A 14,578-nucleotide genomic window follows, 5' to 3' on the forward strand; every position below is an offset into this window, starting at 1 on the left:
CAATGGGTTCTGCAACATCAGAGCTGATAAAGCTGCACTTTGTCAACTTACACTACAAAAATGAAAAGCTTCTCGCCCTGTTCATCTCTGAGGTTCCTCCCAGTGGAAGGAGGGATGCGCAGAGAAGAGCCGTGTAACAACCTGACTCCTCTGCTTCAAACGCAATGGCCCACACAAGCAAATTTCCTACTATACCAGCTTGGTATTTAAGATTAGTTAATCAAAGGTTGGGGAAAGTAAGAGATTTATCTTTCCCAAAGAAAACATTTCAGCCAGCTCCAGGATGGGCCTGAGTTTTGACAGCAGAGTCTGCCCACAGACATAAGGTATGAATTGCTTAATTATCTGTGAGGGCTGCAGGAGCCATGTCACGCCTGACTCATCAGGAGTTATTTAAAAAGGCAAAAAGAAAAATGATGAGCAGCTCCTTTAGGGAAGAGGCTCGATCTCGCCTCCATGTGCACATCAGCGCTGTTTATTTATCGGGCGCCTATTTTTACCCGCCCCATGCACGGCGGCCCCACTCCGCGCAGCCCGGCGTAGCGCAGCGCCGCGCCGCGCCGCGCCCCGTCGGCGACTCGACAGCGCCACCCGCTGGGCGGCCGCCGGAACTGCGCCCCCGCGCAACCTCCGCGGCTGCGCGCCCGCTGCGTGGGGCGCTTCGACGGCACAAAATGGCGCCTCGGGGCCAGAGGGGCTGCGCGCCTCTCCGGGGAAGGGCAGGGCCGAGAAAGCCCGGTTTATACCAATATAGAAATATATGCCAAAATCGTAGGATGGTTTGGGTTGGAAGGGTCCTTAAAACCTGTCCAGTTCTATCCGCCCGTCAGGAGCCTTCAGGGCAACTCTGTCACTGCGGAGGGCAACTCCGAAAATAATGCCTCCTATTTTATTACTTTGGCCCACGACTTCAGAGGCAGATGTTGGTGATTTGGCAGCAGAGTTTGAACCTTCCCACCAACGTTCCGTTACATTTTGTTGCCGTATGACAGAGGACAGGAGAAGGGCACTCTGACAAAAGGGCGTCTCACATGGAGGCGCAGTATGGAAATGGCACCCGTTGACGTTCACCAGAGCTTACTGAACATTTATGTGTGTGCAGTGTGGTGCCGTGGAACAGTGGTCACCTCCTCTGGTTCACATTTTTACAAGTGTGTCATGCAGGCTCGTGTTCATTGCTGGTGAAAATGCACAGTTAATTGGTGACGGCTACGCTGAAAAATAGTGTTTTGTAGCCAAGAGTTTGCTCTACTGAATAGGATTACGGTGCTCTTTGTATCTGTTGTAATTTCCATGGAAATAAAAAAGGAGGCATTACTTTTGGAGCAAGATACGTACTTGCACTATGCTGATGCAAGGAGTTAACTGGAGGAACAGTAGGAAAATGTATCTCTGGCAGCTCTTCTTTCCCTTGCTTGCTGTGTGCCACCACCATAACAATGCTCTTTGCACACTGACCCCTTCTGCAATGGCCACAAAGGAAGTGGAGAGAGAAACCTGAGCACAGCAGTCTGCAACTACAACAAACTTATCCTAGAGCAGCTTGGGAAGCTCTGCACTGTGTATTTGTAGCATGTGCCAGTTTGCACATTACTGAACACAAACGTAGCAACCTCTGAATTGTCTAATAGACTCACAGTGACTGACGCTTCTGAGAAATGGTGTATTCAGCTTAAACTTGTTGAAAATACCCAATTTCTAACTGGTGGTGGTCCATCAGATATTGCACATTTAGGCTGGCATCAATCTAGGACTACATATTCGGAGCTGGCTGTGAAGGAAACACACTTCCATGTTTGACAAACAAAACAGCTGTGCTTGTTTGAAGCTGCTTTGCAGTTTGGAAGGCAAAAGCAATTCCAGAATTAGGGATTCACGAGTACAGGTGTGTTGCTCAGAAGTGAATGACAGGTGACATTTATTACTGGGGCATAAAAACACTGCCTGAATGTGGGACTGGTCAAAGTAAAAACACCTTCAGGAAAAAGTGTTCCAAGGTTCTTCTCTGTTTTAAATCTCAGACTATTTCAAGAAGCTAAAATAAAATGCAAGGCAGTCAGCATTAAGTTTATTTAGGGAAAAAAAAATCATCTACTGAAAAATCATTGACCTTCCCTTTTAATTTATTTTTTCAGTCTTGAATTTTCATCAATATTTAGATTTTGGAAATAAAATTCAAGTACTCCTACACATGTAATAAAAAGGGTGTGCATGTACATTTTTATTGCCTCACTACTCATATACATTTTTTCCATTTTCCTGGACCACTTTGCCCCGTTTGTTACCTGAGCCTCAGGTGCTGGGTATAATGGGAAAATGCTTTTATCAGATAGAACCATTGATACCTTCGTGCTCAGGGCTTCTTTGACAGTTCAGCTGCTTGATCACTGATTTCCTGCTGTAGCAAGTGCATCTTGTGCTTGAAAGACAGTGTGCTAGTGAAGAACATGCTGATCCTTCAAATGCTGCTGCAGAAAGACCCAGTTGGAACAACAGAGCCCATCTTCAAGCAAGGGCTGCTCACGTGGATAAGGATTTTAGACATCAAAGCCCAAAAGGGCTGGTAAGGAGGAGGAAGCTGTTCTATCAGATGCCTGGTAGCTGGAGATAGAAATACACAACCCAGCTGAACAGGCTGGCTTTTTGGATCATATGCACAGCAGTTGCGCTAAATTGGGTGGTGGTATTTGGAAAGCATAACAGAAAAGACAAGACACATATGGAGGGCTGTAAAACACAGATGCTCAGGAGCAGGATGTCAAGTTGGTTATGTGAAATCCCAGAGGTGTGAACAGCATTCATTCACCATCAAAACCCAAAGTAGACTATCTAAACTTAAAAGTAAGCTTTCAGGTTGACTGTAACACATGATCTGGTGATATAGCCACTACTGGGCAAAGGCAGCTATTGGTTGCTATGCACCATCCTTGCTTCCCATGTTGGAGGCAGGAAAGGACATTTCAGGTTGTTCTTTCCAACGCTCTTATTTTCAGCCATCATGTATCAGAGGACATACTGCAGAGAGCAGCTCAAGGTTGTTTGCTGTGCAGGAATCCACCACAAGGCGAGCTGTGAATCCCCACCCCAGAGGTATGTCAGATGTTAATATCTTCTACCATGCTTCATCTTGATTAAGGCATGATGAAATGGGGCCTCGAGCCTCAAACGTGCCAGAGGGTAACCTGATATAAATGTGCAGCTGCACTGATCTCCTGAAAGGGGGTGAGTTGCACATTTTGCAATTAGGGTGAGCTAATTGTATGCACACAGGCAGTTGCCACAGCTCAGCTGATGGGTGGTAACGTATTAAACCACAGTAACATGAGCACTTTGAGTCATGAAACCATACTCAAAGTGTTTGCAGATTCAGAGCCTGAGAAACCATTGCTCTCTGGTTTAGAAGCACCATCGTCTTGAAGACAAGGAAAGGGATTGAAAACCTGTGCTGTGCAGTCAGATGCAAGATGACGTTTCCCAAGGGATTCTTAAATTTCTAGCCAGAATTTCAAAGAATTTAACAGTGTTTTCTTTTTAAATGACCTTGACTAAAAATATTCATTTTAAGTGGGAATGTTTGGGAAAGAAAGAGTTCTGGAAATTTTCAGCATAAACAGTGATTCTCGTAAAATAACATGGAGAGTAATATTCAGAAGACTGAAATTTCCCCTAAGTCTCTGGGCCTTGTGCTTCTTACCTGCTAGGAATCTCTTCAGGCCTAGAGCCATCCATTAGGAAACCTGTCCAATTTGGTGGAACTGTGGATGGACTTCTTTTTTTTTCAGATGTAACGTACTTTTAACATATAGCACTTACTAGTTTCTTAGAAGCTTGAAGAGAAAATTACCTGCCAAATACTTTTATACCTCTGTACTTGGTCATTAATTTTGTGCGCACATGCATGCAGCTGAGCAAAGAGTGTTGAAATCAGCCTGATGGGTTTTTTCAGAGCTTTCCAATGCCAACCATGTTAGCAGCCCTCATGATGTCTCCCTGATGAGAGCTTGATAGTATAGCTCTAATTCTGGCTCTGGGAAATCCAGTGGGATTTTGCTTTTGCTCTTCTTCAGATCAGGAGACTGCCATGTATTGGAGCAGATGAAAGTGATGGGTGCAGAGAGTTCTTGTGAAAGCTTTTCTTTTAAATGATTTTTTAATAGTACTGAAGATAAAAATGTTAGTGTTCAGGCCTAATGCCTTGCTGAAGGAACACAAGCACTGGAATATAGTGCTTGTGCACAAGAGCACAAAGTAGTAGAAACAACTGTAGAAATCCAGAATGTGGCTTGCCCAAATGGTGGCTCAGTTTTGGTGGCTCGGGGTTCCAGCTGATGGCTGTCACTCCAAAGCAGGGTGATGGCAACCCTTTGTGGAGCGTAGGGGAGGAGGACCTCAGGTTTGGAGCTGTCTTCATTCAGAGTCCTTCCCCCAGCATCTCTGTTGCCCATGAATCTCTCCTCTGAGGGATCAACATGAGGAAAATGGTCTCAAGGCTCGTTTCACAAGACTTTTTCAGGCTTCTGTCCCTTTGCTGTGAAGAATTGTGCCAGTGAGAGCAGATACATGTTCACCAATACTGATGTGGGGAAGCAGGTAATACCTGTGTATGAATCCAGCCTTAAGCTCCTTGGTTTGTTTGCTTCTTGCTTTTGGGCTCAGAGTTGCCCTGGAAATCACATTTCAGCAAACACTGCTGTATTCTTCTACTGAGAAAACCCTCTTTCTCATTTCCTTTGGGGGATGGAGTCACATTTAAAAGAGAGAAAAAAAAGAGATAACTTGTTCTGAACCAATCTTTATGGTTTTTCTTCCCATTTCTAAATGAATTCCAAGCTGTGACATACCCCAGAGTTTCAACTTAGGGCAGTTTTCTGCACTCACACTAAGAACCAGTGAATAAGTGTTTCAAGGTAGCCTCAATTATAGCTGTGAGAATGATACCAGTGTAACATTTAAAGTGTGAACATAAAATATGGCAAATCAATCAGAGTATGGAAGCGCACTCGGAAAGTATTCAGCTGATGATGTTCATGATTACACATAAAATAAAATAAAATAAAAAAGAGAAAAAAAAAAAAAAGTGGAAATTCACTCCTCCAGCCAATGGAAAGAGATACTTTTCTATCTCATGGTCTACAAAATTCCCTCACCTACTACCCAAATCACAGTTAAAAGGAGCTTAATTTATCCCTTAAAAAAAAAAAAAAAAAAGTTTTACAAGCCGTTATTCCTACTCAGCAATCACACAGACATTAAATCTTATTGCAAAAAAGAGGGGGGGAATGCCTCTTTTCAGCATTACAGCTGCAGCTGTTTGACAGAAGTAAGTGACTTCATAAACCCTCCTGATTTGGCAGTAGGAGAGCAGAATTTTATGCTGTCTGCTACGCAGTCATAGAGGCTGAGAAAGCTCTGCAAAGCAATCTTCACAAATGTTTCACCTCAGTTTATAAATACCTTTGCTTCACTGTGTTAATGCCTCTTTTGCTTTGCTTTCCATTCACCTCCACTGGATCATCTACCAAGGCCTTTTATTGCTTTAAAGCAATTGATCCCACAGGTCTCACATATTTTTTCTTCTCTTTTTCTTTACTCAGTGGAAGATATCGCACCTTCACCTTTCCATTGATTTGTTGGCTGACTGTGGTAAAATGTAATAAAGATTTAGCAGGCTGTCTTTATTTGCAGTGTAATCAGGCTGTATACCTCCTCTTGAAGTGGTCCATGCTTATGCACTATATTTTCTCTGTCTCTATCAAGCGTTCACTCCATAAAGAATTACTTGCAAACTTATTTTCCTGAGATGTGATGAAAATATAAAGATTTCTGATGGTTGTTGTATCAGCCTCTATCATTCTGTCTTCATTTTGAAACCTTATTATTTAAGAATCTGTTCCTGTTCCTCCAGAGGAACTTCTGGAGATGTTCCCAGCTCCCATTTATATGACTTTGGTATGAGTTTGATATGGGAAGGTTGTTCAATACTTTACAGCAATATCATCTCCATTGGGAAGTCTCCACTAATGTAAAGTCAGTGGGAACTCTTGCTACAGTAACATCTCCAGGATCCACCTTTCAAGTTATCTGTGATTTTTACAGAACCATTACAGCTCATGCACAATACTCGTTCCTTGGCCAGTCTGCTGTTTCACATTGCCAGGAGATTTTGCAGGATTTGTCTCAGAGCAGACCGGACTGGGATATAGGATTCTGAGGGGAAAACTGCCAGTGAACAGATATGCTTCTCGATGATCATCTTCAGACACTGGTGTGCTTCATGCAAGTCTTTCTCAAATTGCTGTCCCTCTCTTTGTAAAGCCATGTGACTACAGATGTTTCTAAACTCAATGCTATCCTAAAAATAAAAGCAAAAAGAAGTGGGTGAAAAATAATGCTCCCCTGAGTTTTCCAGGCAGATTTTCTTGACAGAAACTTCCTAACTATGCACGTTCATCTCTGATTTAGTGTGAAACATCTTTAGTTTTGAGACACATGTAGTGTAACTACTAAATGCTGCTGCAAACTCACTTGGCAGAAATCCTTGGGTAGCTGTTTCACCTATTCACTTTTAAGGGTCATATCTCTTCCCCAGGCATCAGTGATTATGTTTTTTAGTTCTGTTTCTATCAGACAGAGCTTTAGTAGCTGTTCTCAGCAATTCAAATTCCCCTACACTGACAGGCAAGGGTAGGACCTCAGGAAAATGTTATATCCAGAAATCTCCTGAGAGCTCCCAATGGCTCCCAAGGGCACAGTGTGACAGCAGTCCTCTGAAACACCACTTCTGTGTGCTGTCCTTCATCTGTGAGGTGACTGGGATTGCTAGTGAGGCAGGATACTCTGACAGCTCTGCTAGTTGTGCACCATGATGAAGCATGAAGACTTCCCAGTCCCTCTGATGCAGCAAGATCTGGAGCTAAGAAGTGCTTTGATAACGACAGCACTGCTGGGGCAAATGCATTTCTTAACCCATTCCAGGCAACCTCACAAACTGCAACTCATAGAACGTTCTGCCTGCTGGTTTCCCCTGCAAGATCAGTTGTGCTGCTGGCTGTGGGACGTTGTCTTGCAGGGACAACCAGTGCTAGACCATCTCACTCTAAATCAGAGATGAATGGGCATAGTTGGAAAGTTTTTGCCTGCCACTGAGCTGGGCCAGTGTAGCTTGTGAGCACATCTACTAAAAGAAGCACATCCCTCTCCACCCCCATCTGCTCCTACCTCTGCCTAAGAAGGTGATAGGAGCAGGTTGTAGAAGCAGAGTTTTAACTCACAATAGTTCCCCAACCTGGTTTGCTCATGTCAGCATGAAGAGAGGAGTACCTCAACAGTGGGAATGCACATTTGGATGTGAAGAGGACAAAACATCTTCAGGCAGTAGGATCAGCCTCTGCCAGCCTAAAATGGATGTACACATGTGGTCTCAGTCAGAGCCTCTGCCTTCCCAAAGTCCCCCACACAATGAACTCATCTAGATAAACAGAGGAGCCTTCTCCCATAGCTTATGTCACACACCAGATTTTGGCACCTCTTACCTCCTACACTTGATGTATTTACTCTTCTAGTTAGTGGCAGCCTGTGCTTTTAGCTGAGAGGAAATTGAGTTTCAGAGTTATTCTTAAAAGCATGCAGGTTTAGACTTATTGTGGGTTTTGCCTTTGTTATTAAAAGAAACAAAGAAATCAGTTTTTAAAACTCCCTGTCACCCGGACAATCCCAGCTTCATAATGGTAACAGCAAAAAGGATTTGCAGTTGAAGAATTGAAATACGGGTTAACATCGAAAACAGTGCTGCATGGTTACTCCAGCCAGCAAGCAGAAGGCATTCAGTGTGGAAATTTCTGAACTAGCCATCTGATACCATTCTTGGGCCCTTAGGTATTGTACTATAGCAGTTGTGGGTCTGCTGTGAGCAAGGTGAACTCATCGCTCTGGCACGCCCCGTGCTGAAATCCAGGGAGTCCTGAGTCAGGAGGTTAGCTGAAAAGCAGCCTTTTTCACATATATTTCCAAAGTTTCCTTTTTCAGAAAGATTTTGATGTTTCCTTTGAAGGTCACCTTTCAAATCTGTTCTGTAAAGTTGCCTTAGGTATAAAATCCTTACTCAAATATATTAAGAGGTCAAATAAATTGCGCTAAGTAAACAAGCTCGCTTTGCTCGCTTTCGCAGGTGTCCAGCACATGGGAGCTTTAGGATACATGACAGGGAATAAAAACTTGACTTATCTCTCCTTTCAATAGAAGTAGATCATAACTAACTGGAGCAAAAGTTTCAGACCAAAAATTCTTTCCGTTTTAACTTCAGGAAGCAGGGCCCTTGTGAGCTGAACTGATAGCGAGCAGCAGTTCATGTGGTATTTTGCCATTTAAGAGATGCTAACAAGAATATCTGCAGTGATTTGAAGTGTTTTCAATTGCAGGACAGGAGCAGATCCTCCCTGCAGTTTTCATTTGTCAAGATCCATATGTTTAGACAGATGAGTTAATAAAGAACCTCCCCCAGAATAAAAACACCATGGCCTACTAGTTTCAAGGCTCTCTAATTTATGGCTTAAAATTTTCCACTGCTCTGAGTCTGTTTCATGCAGTTGTCACTCAGTAGTAGGCTGAAGTTTCAGGATGTTTCTGATGGCCCAGCTTTTATTTTTGAACCTTAATGTAAAATTGATACTATCCACAAACTTGCTTCAAGTGTATGAAGAGCCACTTCTATATAAAGGCTCCTTTAGAGAAGATACAAACTGCTTGCTTCCATCTTTTATTTTGCTCTGAAATGCCGACCTGACCCATCAAACATATTCCTACAGCTGGCTCTAACAGACAGCTGCCTTTTTCTTTTGCACGCTCCAATTTTTGACTCTGGCCCACTGCCAACCCTCAACATTTTTTCCTTAATCTCCGTGCGCCCTTGTAGACAAAATTTCCACTGAGGGCAGAGTGGCAGTGGTGCTGCCCTGGTCCAGGTGCTGGATGCTCCCCATGGTCAGCAGACCAAAATTTGGGAGTTGGGGTGGGAGTGCCAGAGCTCCTGATGCCCAATCCTGGTAACTCAGTGCCTCCACCCCCACTGACCTATTTTATATTTTTCTAGAATAATATCTCAGCGTAGGTCAACCTCTGGAGGAATAAAATGCTCATTTTGAAAGTGATGTGAAAGTCAAGGACAGCTTCCTCCTGGAGGCTCTTCGTATGGTCAGTGGGGAGAATAGGAGCAGTTTACCAGACCCAGCTTAGATGCCCATTTTAGGATGAACTGAAAATGGAATTGCCTCCTTCTCTCTGATGACTCTAAAGGGAAAGCAGCTCGAGCTGTTCATACACAGCTAAGATGCCATAAAGACTTCATGGGGTTGATGAAGGGTGAATGGTCTGTAGCATAAGTTCTATGAGAAGCAGCTGAGGAAATAGGGAAATAGGGATTGTGTAGTCTGGAGAAGAGGAGGCTCAGGTGAGATCTTATTGCTCTCCACAAAACCCGGAAAAGAGGATGTGACGAGGTAGGAGTTGGCCTCTTCTCCCAGTCAACAGTGATAGGACAAGAGTTGATAGCCTTGAGTTGCACCAGGGAAGGTTCAGGTTGGATATTAGGAAACATTTCTTCACGGAAAGAGCAGTGAGGCAGTGGCACAGGCTGCCCAGGGAGGTGGTGGAGTCACCATCCCTGGATGTGTTAAGAACTGTGTAGCTGTGGCACTGAGGTCAGTGGGCATGGTGGGGATGGGCTGATGGTTGGACTAAATGATCTTAGAGGTCTTTCCCAACCTTAACAATTCTATGGTTCTATGAACCCCACCTCCCGTCGTTACCCGTCTCTCATTTTCTAAAACTATTGCAGTTGGAAGAGTTTTCCTAAGCCATGTACCATCAAAAAATGCTGGAGTTGTTAATAATTTCTCGTAAAGTTTCTATTTCTGAAGAAAAAATAATCCCACAATCCCCTAGTGTAGTTCATTCTGCGGTTTGCTGTTGTAAAGACTCTTTCTAACACAGCAGGTGCAGATGCATGCGGCGTGCAGCACTATCGTATTAATAAAATTGAACTGCATAAGCATATTTCCTCTGAGCTTCCAGAAAGATCTTGGAGGCAATTCTTCACTTGAAATACTTCAGATCGCTCATTTGTCAGTATTTAAAAAAAAATATCCACAGAAACAAGTATTAATGCCTACAGCTTGCAAATAACTTTATGGAGGGTGAAGCAATCTTTTCCAGGATCAGCCTTCATATCAATTACTTTAAAAAATGAGTGCTCAAAGCTATTAGGTCCAGGAACAACTTCATAATATCAGTGGCTGCAAAATGAGAAACGTGCATGCTGGCACATTTGTTCAATCCGTGGTGGCAAACGAGAAGTCTGCTGCTGTTTTATGCGAATTCTAATGAAAGCAATTTATCTCGTTTCCGTCACCCCTAAGCCATTATTTATGAATCAGTCTTCAGATCTCTCACAGAGGGAAGAACCAGTCACTTTGGCACCAAGAACCCATCTCCAATTTGTTTCAGGAAATCAGCAACCAGAAAACAAGCTTGTTAAGTACCAATAGAAATGTCACTGAGCAACAGCCATCCCTTCCATATTCCTTCCACAAAACGTGCAGATCCCCTGGGTGAAGAGCCCTGTCCTTGTGCTGTGCCTTTGCTGGCTGTCCCACGGGAAGCAGGCTATCTCTGCAGTTCACATGGCCAAAGTCAGAGATGCCTGATTTTGTGCTGTTGTTTGGCCTGCAGTGGTTTCTCTTTTGTCTAAATAGATGTGTCTAAATACAGTAGGAAAAGAGAACAAACAACTGGTGCTGCTGCTTGTCTTTGTGCTACTGCTCAAGCCCTGGTGAAGTGACTTGCTCCCTGTACAAATGGAGTGCCACTAGTCTGACTCACAGCAGCTGCACTATTTCACCTCACTGGAAGATACAGGGCAAGGGAACTATGGTAAATGTGCACCTCTGCTGATGCTACTTTAGCCAGCAGAACAGCAATACAGCAGCACATGGGCGGGAGAAGCTTGCACAGTCAGAAGTTTTTTTTTTTTTATTATCCTGCCCTGCCAATCTGGCACCTTTTAGGGACAGTGTTTTCTTTTCCCCTTTAAAGAAAATACCATGACTGTTTTGCAAATGGGACGGCTATTTCAACTTCTTAGTATGATTTATATTCCACTCCCTGCTGGCTGCCATTGAGATTGGCCCAGTCCAATCTGCTCCACATTTCTGATTTAGTACCGTTTGAACGACCCTTCGGTAACTCCAGCAAAGGAGACAGGATGTTATCAAAAAGCTGGAGTAATGCATAGCTGCACCTGAGCACAGCCAGGGCAAGCCACACACTGCTATTTTGGGAAGGTTTTCTACCTTTTATTTTTCCTTTTCAAATGCACTCAAATTGCTGCTTAAAATACAGAATCTCTCACTCTGTTAAAAAAAGGCCGTTCTGTTCACCTTGGCAGTGTGTAATTACGGGAGAGAGAAAATGTGGTGGTTATTACAGGGCGTCTTTGTGAAGGCATTAGGCTCTAGGAGTTTGCTCGTGGGTGCTGATGCCAACAAACAGCCAGGTGGGCAATGGGATGATGCAGCCAACTGGATCCTGAGGAGAGGGGAAAGGGGCCCCTTGCCTGTCCTATCTTCAGACACACCATTTGGCTAAGCAAACTCTGTGGCGTTACTGTATACAAAATCAGTGATTACGTGCTTACAGTCACTAGCAAAAGACTTACTCCAAATTCCTGCAAATGTGTCACTTTTCATCAGAAATTAACACATGGTATTAATTGCTGAGGAACTGTACTATCTAAATACAGTGGAACTCAGCAGAGTGCATTTCGAGTACTTACAGGCAATGAACTGCTTAAGTTTTGTCATTCCATTCCTCGAATCTAAATTTTCTTCAATCCTTTGCATATCTATTTTGGTGCCATTGTATAGAGTAACTTTTTATCAGTTCAGCTGATAAACCAGTACCAATACTTTAAAATGAAACCAAGGAACGGACACGGAATAAATGAGAAACAAGAGAGTCAGGATTGCCAAGAAAGATCAAAAAGACTTAACTGTACAAAGAAATTAGAAGTACTAAATGCTGACTATGTGTGATTGTCTCTGAGCCATAAAACCAGAGTTCCTTCAAAAGCAGTGAGTGGAAGGACATATTACCAAGGGCTGGCATGTTGAAGGGATTTTGGCCAACTGATTGGCCAAGAGCTTATTTATAAGAGTTTGTTCATGTGAATTTATGCAGAGGTTATAATATAAATGGATCCCTTGAAATCCAATTTGCTTCAAAATCAAATCTGCAACAGTGAAATTGCTTGTAGCTAAAGGGGTCAGTTATCCATGACACAGAGTCTATAGAAACCTAACACAGAATTTATGTAACCTTCCTGTAAAAGGGAAGGGGGAAAAAGTCCCAGAGCTCAATGGGTCATGATAATGGGTTTTCAGTGAAGAAAAAACTAACTTAGCTTCAAGTGCAATAGGAAAATCAGAATCCAAAGTAAACTATATTCCCAGTGGTATCTAAACACATACTTTCACACAAGTAATATTAAGGTAGTTCTGGGAAAGAAGAGGAAGAAAATAAAACCTTCCTTGAGATGGCTGTATTTCATCAAACCAACATTTGTTTGTACAAAAATAAATTGCTTTTTTTTTTTTTTTTAATTACAAGCAATGAAGCAGTCTTGCTGTAAAATTAGTATTACAGAAGTCCAAACTATCCCTGCACTCTCATTTTTGAAGTGTGTTATCTAACAATTTTGGCTGATTTTTAACACATTCATGGATAGCTTCCATTATCACCCCTACCACCTCTAGGCAATTTGGATCCAAATCTTCAAAATTTGCTTCTGACTCTTGGTGATTGCATTTATGAGCGAGCTGTATCTTGACTTGAGATAGCTTGGATGTGATTCTTCACAGACTGTGAACAATCACAATGCTAGTCAGACCCAGCACACTGGTCTAGCGCCTGTGAAAATAGCATCTTGCAATATCTGAAATTCATCAGCAAAATATACTGAGAAATCCAAAGTCATAGTTGTTGTTTTTTTCCCCACAAAAAATTAACCATCATATCAGAATTTGTGGCTAATTCTTTGCTGCTTTCCTGTCCTTCATCTAATGGAGATCCAACTCCAACTAATGGAGTTTCTGTGGTATGCATCTTCACTACTAAGGGCTGATTAAGAACTGCAATCTTGTTCTACGTGATAAACCTAGGACTCATCCTAAGGTAAGTTTTGAGGCAATGCCAATGTCATCTGACTTAGACTTATCAGACTACTTAACCAACCCCTAAAACCACTACTTCCAAGCTAGTTTCTAAACTTTTTCTTAATTTTCTTTATAGATTAATAATCATGCATAGAAATGCATAATCGTTGCATTTATTGGAAAATTGAAGATTTTTTCAGGAAAACGTTTGTTAAGTCTCATATGCTGGATGTATGGTGTACTATTATGCCATGGGCTCTGCTGGGCAGTCACATTTCATTTGTAGGTTACTGGTCATCTCTGCATCTTGTGTTGTTCTTTGACTCATTTAGGGAAATTTACGCATACAAAACTAACTTTTGGAAGATCTCTGAGTAATCTTTCCAGGCTACTCAGTGCGAAAGCAAACCTATATTCTACCAAAATTTTTTTTATCCCCTGAATCCTTATGATGCAACTACACTGAACCATCAGTAGCTTAGTAACCATACTGCAGGCTATAGGTTTAAATGAAAATTAGTGGACATGAAACACTTTCAGTCCACAGGGCAAAACCCAGTACATGCAGTTATCAGCACAGTCAGCAGCTCCTCTGCAAAAAGCCCAAAAAAGGTTATTGTTTTTTGTCCCTTACTTACTTTTGGGTGGAGAGGAAAAGGATGCTGCTTTACAAGGGGGAGCAGGAAGGTCTGCTCTGCTGTTACAAGCCGGGTGGTTGCATCAACTACTCGGGACAGCTTGCTGCACAGAGCCTTCTCTCGCAGCGTCTCAGGCCTCTTCAACCTGAGCTGCAACTGCTGCTGTGTCCTGGGCTCCCCTAGGTTGATGGGAGTTAGGCCTCCACCCTCCTCTTCTTCCTCAGGACTTTTCCCTGGGGCTTGTCTCTCCTCTTTCTCCAGCTCCGAGACCCAGCCAAGCCTAGCCACCTTTGTTTTGCCTCCTGGGCAGGGCCAGGCTGGGCCATGCTGGCCGGTGCCGTCACTTTGGACCTGGGAAGGTTTTGGGGGGATGCAGGGAGGGTGGGTGGCTGCACCATCTTCCCTGCCTCCCCACAGTGCCCACAGTGTGCGGAGAGCCTCTGCCTGGTGCCCGAGGGACTCGAGCAGAGCAGCTGGACCAGCCATCAGCCTCCCCTCTCACCACAGGCCTGACTGCAGCCTCTTAAGCCCTGTTGTGCCCCTTCCCTCCTCTGTATCTCTCACCCGTGGTGGGTGGCCGCTCACCCTGCCCCGCCCCAGGCTTATTTTGGCAGATTTAGGGGGGGTTTGCACATCCCCATCTGAGTGCAGAGCAGGGCGCGGTGCAAATCTCTCTACCGTTCTCAGTGGGACCTGCCTTGCCAGGCCTGGCCCATGCAAGGTGCAGCCTCAGCC

General features: G+C 43.6%; 1 protein-coding gene across 1 annotated transcript; it reads right to left on the bottom strand.

Annotated features, from left to right (window-relative positions):
* Window positions 1-6,145: 6,145 nt before the first annotated feature.
* Window positions 6,146-14,329, bottom strand: DLEU7 (deleted in lymphocytic leukemia 7). Its single transcript, XM_010728856.3, has 2 exons — window positions 13,844-14,329; window positions 6,146-6,352 (listed from the first exon to the last, which is right to left on the bottom strand). Exons 1-2 carry the CDS (start codon window positions 14,327-14,329, stop codon window positions 6,146-6,148), a joined length of 693 nt encoding a protein of 230 aa, XP_010727158.3.
* Window positions 14,330-14,578: the final 249 nt, after the last annotated feature.

Source organism: Meleagris gallopavo, chromosome 1 (assembly GCF_905368555.1).
Source record: "Meleagris gallopavo chromosome 1, MGAL_WU_HG_1.1, whole genome shotgun sequence".
NCBI lineage: Eukaryota > Metazoa > Chordata > Aves > Galliformes > Phasianidae > Meleagris > Meleagris gallopavo.

Bases quoted from the DNA above. Each gene is read 5' to 3' on its own strand.
- DLEU7 (XM_010728856.3), bottom strand. From the start codon at position 14,329: ATGGCTGGTCCAGCTGCTCTGCTCGAGTCCCTCGGGCACCAGGCAGAG. The intron at 6,353-13,843 runs GTAAGTAAGGGA...TTTTATTTTTAG, and splicing joins CTTTTCCTCTCCACCCAAAA to GATAGCATTGAGTTTAGAAA.